At 42.9% G+C, this 7,146-nt stretch overlaps 1 protein-coding gene across 1 annotated transcript; it reads right to left on the bottom strand.

The window, feature by feature from the left end:
- Nucleotides 1–2,737: 2,737 nt before the first annotated feature.
- On the bottom strand, nucleotides 2,738–5,722 carry LOC142302335 (inactive hydroxysteroid dehydrogenase-like protein 1). The gene is made up of 5 exons (XM_075343396.1): nucleotides 5,680–5,722; nucleotides 4,694–5,154; nucleotides 3,997–4,002; nucleotides 3,619–3,837; nucleotides 2,738–2,785 (listed from the first exon to the last, which is right to left on the bottom strand). Exons 1-5 carry the CDS (start codon nucleotides 5,720–5,722, stop codon nucleotides 2,738–2,740), a joined length of 777 nt encoding a protein of 258 aa, XP_075199511.1.
- Between the last annotated feature and the right edge of the window lie 1,424 nt (nucleotides 5,723–7,146).

A 7,146-nucleotide genomic window follows, 5' to 3' on the forward strand; every position in this document is an offset into this window, starting at 1 on the left:
CATACATAAATATACGCATATACCGCACAACACACACATTGCACAAAACATAACTCCCCCCAAAACACACCACACCCACACAAACCGCGCAACACACACACACACAACGCTACAGACACACAGCGCTCCACAAACAACGCAACACACGCAACACACATACAACAACGCTCTCACCCCCCGCCACACCCAGACAACACCCAGAACATGTACAGCGCCCTACACAAACACTTGGTAACTACACACAACAACATCTATATATATATATAACAAAAATCATACATGAACTACACAATACGAAAATTCTAGAATACCCGATGCGTAGAATCGGGCCACCTTCTAGTAGGACAATAAATAAATAGAAAAAAACTATGATTACATAGATCAAAGGCTATGGAGCCTCAGAACGAGGCTCAGAACAAGGCTCCATAGCCTAGGAGCGGCAGCCAGTCTCGGCTCATTTTTTTTCACAACTAAAGGCCGCTTTACACGCAACGACGTATCTAACGATATGTCGTCAGGGTCACGGAATTCATGACTCACATCCGGCCTCGTTAGCGATGTCGTTGCGTGTGACACTTACGAGCGACCGCTAACGATCAAAAATACTCACCAAATCGTTGTTGTTGACACGTCGTTCATTTTCAAAATATCATTGCTCGTGCTGAACGCAGGTTTTTCGTCGTTCCTGAGGCAGCACACATCGCTACGTGTGACACCCCGGGAACGACGAACAACAGCGTTCCTGCGTCCTCCGGCAACGAGGTAGGAGTGATGTGAATGTGGCTGCTCTCCGCCCCTCCGCTTCTATTGGTGGCCCGCTGATTGACATCGCTGTCACGCCGCACGAACCGCCCCCTTAAAAAAGAGGTTGTTCGACGGCCACAGCGACGTCGCTAGGATGGTATGTGCATGTGATGCATCCCTGCGATATTGTTCACCACGGGCAGCGATTTGCCCGTGACACACAAACGACGAGGGCGGGTGCGATCGCTAGGGACATCGCTAGCGATGTCGCTCTGTGTAAAGCAGCCTTTAGCTAAAGGTAAAACTATATATGTTTGGTATCTACGAACTTGTACTGACCAGAAGAATTAGGTACCGGGTCAGTTTTACCATATAGTGAATATGGCAACTTAAACATCCAAAAACCAATCATGAAATTGCACTTTTTTTTGCAATTTCACAGCATGTGTTTTTTTCCTCTTGTCCAGTACAATATGGGGCAGAATGAATGGTGTCATTCAAAAGTACAACTTGTCCCGCAAAAAAACAAGCCTAATTTGGCTATATTGACAGAAAAATAAAAAAAGTTATGGCTCTTGGAAGAAGGGGACTAAAAAAATGAAAATGAAAAAATCACCAGGTGGTCAAGGGGTTAAACAGGAGATTGAGGCTATGTGCGCACTTTGCTTTTTACTTGCTTTTTTGCTGCTTTTCAACTGCAGCGTTTAGGCCATGTGTCCACGTTGCTTTTTACCTGCTTTTTACCTGCTTTTTTGCTGCTTTTTCAACTGCAGCGTTTAATGCCAAAATGGATGTGTTCTGCTTTTCAAGCAAAGTCTATGGGAATTTGGGTTTCTTGTGCCCACTATGCAGTTCAAACTGCAGCCTTTTTCTGGCAGAAGTTTGGGCAAAAACTCTGCTTTGCAGTTCAAAACGCAAATGGCAAAAACAATTGACATGTCAATTGTTTTTGCCATTTGGGTTTTGCCCTGCAAAGCTGAGTTTTTGACCAAAGTTCTGCAACACAAAGGCTATGTGCGCACAGTGCGTTTTTCGCGGCGTTTTTCGGGTGCGTTTTTGGCCTCAAAACTGCATGACTTTGCTTCCCCAGCAAAGTCTATGAGTTTTCATTTTTGCTGTCCCCACACAACTGTTTTTTTAAGCTGCGTTTTTGAGCTTGAAAAATTAAATGGACATGTCAATTCTTTCCTGCGTTTTTCTGCGTTTTCCACCCATGCAATGCATTGGAAAAACGCAGCAAAACGCAAAGGTCAAAAATGCAGCCAAAAACGCACCAAATCGCGGCAAAAACGCATGATGCGTTTTTTCGACGCAGGTGCATTTTTGTATGTTTTTAGCAGCCAAAAACGCACAAAAACGCAGCATCAAAAAAACGCAGTGTGCGCACATAGCCAAAGGCTGCAGTTTGAATTGCATAGTGCGGACAAGAAACCCAAATTCCCATAGACTTTGCTTGAAAAGCAGAACACAACCATTTTGGCATTAAACGCTGCAGTTGAAAAAGCAGCAAAAAAGCAGGTAAAAAGCAAAGTGCGCACATAGCCTTAAGGTAAAGGAAAACAATCACCTCTCTGATCAGTGTTTGTGGTTGGTGAGGCACAAAAAAGGTTGATTGTCACCAGATTATAAAACTTACAGACTCCATGAATGGAGCTTATGACAGATATTAAAAAGACGTGCGGCTATATTGGTCACTGATATTTTTTTTATGGCAGAAAAGTAGTTTTCTATATTTTCATTATTATTCCCACTCTTAGGCCTCAGCTCCACTTGCGTATGGCTTCATATGCGAGAGCATCAGATGTCATGTGCTAATGACAGATGATATCGGAGCGCAGTGCAATGTTTCACATGCACCCATAGACTTGTATAGGTGCGTGTGATGAGCGACTTGCATGAGAAAAAAAATAGTAGATAGACTCTGCCCCATTGTTTAACAGTAGTGCAAGCGCAATCAGATGTTTTATCGGATTGCAGTCATCCATGTTAATTGTTAGTGGGAGGGAGGACTAAGAGGTTTCCCTTTAGTTGCGTAATAATTCTGCACAGAAAGACAGAATATTACTTAAATATTCAGGTTTATTAACCTCATGGATTGAATAACAGCTCAATTATAAAATGAATAATATAAAATACAAATTGCCTAAAAATTGTGCTGCTAAAATCGTGCAGCATATTTCTGTTGCTCTGAGCATTGTCTTTTCTTTTTTTTTTTTCTTCAATCTGCCATATGATTCCAAGGATATTTGTGTTTTCATTTAGAGTTAAATATTTCTTGTCTTTACCCAGGGGGCGTGGTTCAGGCTTCGCTGTGGGTGTGTCTTTATAAGCACCGCCCCTTCAGTGAAGGCCATAAAGAGTAGCACTAAACATAAAGTCTCACATCCCTTGAACTGTATGGCAGAATTTAAGAAAACTAAAACAACAATATTCAGGGGAACAATGGGGACCTAATAAGAGAAAAAACTAGTCACTTTTCACCTGGTGACAGGTCCCCTTTAAGTAATTAGAACCCTTCCCTTTAATAAAGAATTTTCTGATGACACAGTCCCCAATCTAGGTGGATCAGTCTCAGAAATACTGACGACATGCGTCTTCTAAAGCACCATTACCTTATGTGGCACTTTACTGCACATGTGCCAAAGATGTCTACAGACATTTGGATGTCTATAGTAATTATATTTATTTCCAAAAGTAAAGGCGTCACATTCTACTGTTTCCACTCTCTAGGCCGTGGTTTTCAGTATAACTGTACAATATCTTTGTTTTTTAAACATATTGTTTTCAGAAAAGTAAAATAACACTTCTTACATTACTGTACATGTAAGAAAACAGTATGTACTGGTATGCTAGCTATGTATAATCACACCCTACCTGTAATGAGTGAGCCCAGTATCCTGTGGTCCTGGTGGAGAACCCCAATGTCCTCACAGCATGGCGAGTATAAACTTCAGGAAATGGAGCAAACATTGGTAAGAGTCCAAAAGAAGATGCATGTCTGCCTCCCACACAAAAAGGAGTTAAGCACTGCACAAATATCCCACTGGATGACACCTCAGAAGCCAGCTGTCGGCTGAAGGTTTCCACATATGCCTGGATGGAGGAAAGCACAACATTTAGACGTAAAGGATTAAATATCGAAAACGGCACCACAGTCATGAAACAGTTGTATGCATCAGGATACAATTAAACAATGGTTAGGGGCTAGTACAATCTGACAAGTGTATGGCTCTATGTGGTGCGCTCATCCACCTGACACTGGTCGTGGAGAAGAGCTGCTGCACATTGAGCAGGGCAGACTACAAATAGGTTGTCTGTTACCATGGAGCTATGTAAACACAGCAGTCACAACGGTATTGATTTTTATTTTAGAAGCATTAAGAGAAAAACTGCTTAAATGCCAAATTTTCTACATGTTACCATCCACTGCCTTTTGGCTGCAGGCGGAGAAGGTTCTAGATCTGCAATGAGAAATGACGTTGCTACTTCACCACTCACAGATCAAATCTCTGGCTGTCAGAGGGGGTGGATTTCCCTAAAACTAGCTATAGCACACTACAAAAAAAATCACCACTAATTTTACCAAAAAAATTTTTTTTTCTTTTTTTACAACATTTACATTTTTGTAGATCAGACTTGTATGGGCACAGCGATACCAAATATGCTTTTTTAAATTAAAAAAGGTATTTTTTTAAGATTTTTAAAGACTTTTTTATATTTTTTTTAATTTGATTTGATTGTTTTTTTAATCTCCTCAGGACATGAACCTTTTCTTGCTGATCACTTCTTCTATTAACCACTGTATTGCAGTCTGTGGTTAAAATGATGTTTTCTTATGAACCCGGACAGGCGCGGCTTCACATGAGGACTAATATGGCAGGCACAGGACCGTCAGCAGGTGCTAAAGTGACAGCTGTTATGCTGTAAGGATACACTGAACAATACTAACCTTAGAGGCCGCTGTCTGGGAGTCCCTTTTGCCACAAGATGCCGATATCACATTGACGATGGCTCCTTGATTCTTCTGTACCATTCCCGGAACCACCATGTGAGCCATCATTACAGCCGCAGCTATGTTGACATGAATGATCTCCCAAACTTTACCTTTGGGAACTTTAACAACCCTTTCTGAATAGTCGCTGAAAACTCCAGCTTTATTCACTAAAATACCAACATCCAAATTCCTCAACATTTCCCTGATGAAAGAATACACCTCATGACCCAGGCTGAAATCGACATCAATAAAATTGGTATTAACTCCGTAAGTTCCACTGAGGGCCTCGGAAACACTGTGTAACTGTGCTCTCTTGCTGCAGATCAGTAGGATGTTCATGCCACACTTTGCCAGCTCTTCTGCACATGATTTACCAATGCTATTGGTGGCACGTAGAAGAAAAATACAAAAGATAACTATTTAGCCAACCCCCTCTGCTTACAAAACCAGACTGCATTCTCCTCACAAATCAGGTAAGGACTAAACAATCAATACTATTTAAGGAATCCTGTATTACAAGGTGATTCTGCCTGTGGGCGACTTATGAGTGTCTATCCAAATTGCCTCATCAGAGAGGAAGAAGACTAGAACTGTAGAGCCACCAACTGGCTGCAGCAATCCTAAATGTCAATATAACCTTTCCACACTTGGGATAAAAGCCAAACCAGAATCTCTATTTGAAGACACATGTTTCAGGGTGTTGCACATCCTCAGTGCAAAGCAAGAGATCAAATTTGGCTGGATAAGAGGCTTCTCTCTGTGGTCTAAGGGTTAAGGAAAGTGACATGACTGATATGCCAGAGTAAGGAGACTTATAAGTCATGCAATGCTCCTCTTGGAAATTAAACATGCAAATTTGTTCTTCAGAGATTTATGTTTTAGTCACATTTCATTGATTTTTGCCTTGTGTTGTGAATACCCTGTGTTAGACTACTACTCACAAAAAGGCAGGGACAAAACTATTAGGTTCTTTGTCTTAGACATATTCTGCTAATGTGACGCCCCTGGACTAGTCAAGTCTTCACAGGGTACTGCACGCTCTTTACCTATTAGTGCAGGACTCAAACCCCATGATTCTGGGTTCCCAACCTATAGTACTTCCTCCATCAGCATCCAAATCCCAACCACACCTCACACCACACCCTGTCAGACACACCAGTGGGCTGCTGAGCTGGAATGGGGCCGCCCACCTTGGGGTCAGGCAGACTGGTGGGAGGTGACAGAGCAGTCGGCTCCAGGGGAGCAAAGAGAGAAGAGTGGTAGCTCTCGAGGCTCCCTGGGTGTTAAAGGTTGGGTCGCAGACAGTGGTCTAAGCCTGGAGGAGTCAGAGACCCGGTCACAGGGGATTGAGGCTGGGTGCCTAGACCTGGTCTTGGAGGATGGTCAGCAGCTCAAGTCTAATAACCGGTCCGGGACCGAAAGCAAGGCAGGGTACGGGACCCTAGGTCGGGGAGTAGCGTCAGGCAACCCGGCAATTAACCTACGGAGGATAGTGACTTTATGGACTGTCCCCACGAAGCTCAGAGATCAGGGGCACTAGCGCAACGATGTGTTTTATTTGAGAGTGGCTGCGCGTCCCCAGGTCTGGAGACCCTCGAGCCACAGCAGCAACACCCCTGGATCCGAGCGGTTCGACCGCTGCAGGGGCAGCACACAAGCACAAGTAAGTTATAAAATAAAATTGTTTTTTAACCCTACTTCTTGGACGTGAGGCTGGAAACAACTTTTTTCTATTGCTGGACTTTGCCTCTTTGAACACAGAGCTGACTTCCCTGCACCGTCCGCCAGAGAAAGGACCCAGGTGATGCATTTACCGGGGGAGCAGAGATCCTCCTGTGCATACTTACCTCAACCTTCCACAATCCCACCATCACTCTTGGAAAATCTCGTATTCTGCAAACAGTCCTCACCAATCAAACATTAACTGCTAGTCGGCATTTTGACAGCCCGAAAAAAGCTGCACGCACCATTTTTCGGGTCATCAAAATGAGGAGCCTCAGACAGAACCATCAGCCATATATGCGTATATCTAATATATAAAGCTGAGTGTATGTGTATGTATGTATGTATGTGTGTGTGTGTGTGTGTGTGTGTATGTATGTCCGCTAAAGGAATCCGCACTCTCATTTACAATCACAATATTTTGCACAGATACCCCATGTGACTCAGGGAACGTCATAGACTATGTTTTGAAAGGAAAATTTAACCCCACGCTTTAGTTATTCGCCAAAAAAAGCCTTATATTAAAGTCAATGGACCTGGGAGCTACAGGTCATTAATAAAAGCTATGATTGGTTGCTATAGGCAACGAAGGACATTCATAGTATAAAAAGCTTAAGTGTGAGGTAATATGATGGTAATATGATTTCTGTGGAGAGACAGAGAGAGTGACAGGGAATGACAGAGTC

Source organism: Anomaloglossus baeobatrachus, chromosome 4, assembly GCF_048569485.1.
Source record: "Anomaloglossus baeobatrachus isolate aAnoBae1 chromosome 4, aAnoBae1.hap1, whole genome shotgun sequence".
Lineage (NCBI taxonomy): Eukaryota > Metazoa > Chordata > Amphibia > Anura > Aromobatidae > Anomaloglossus > Anomaloglossus baeobatrachus.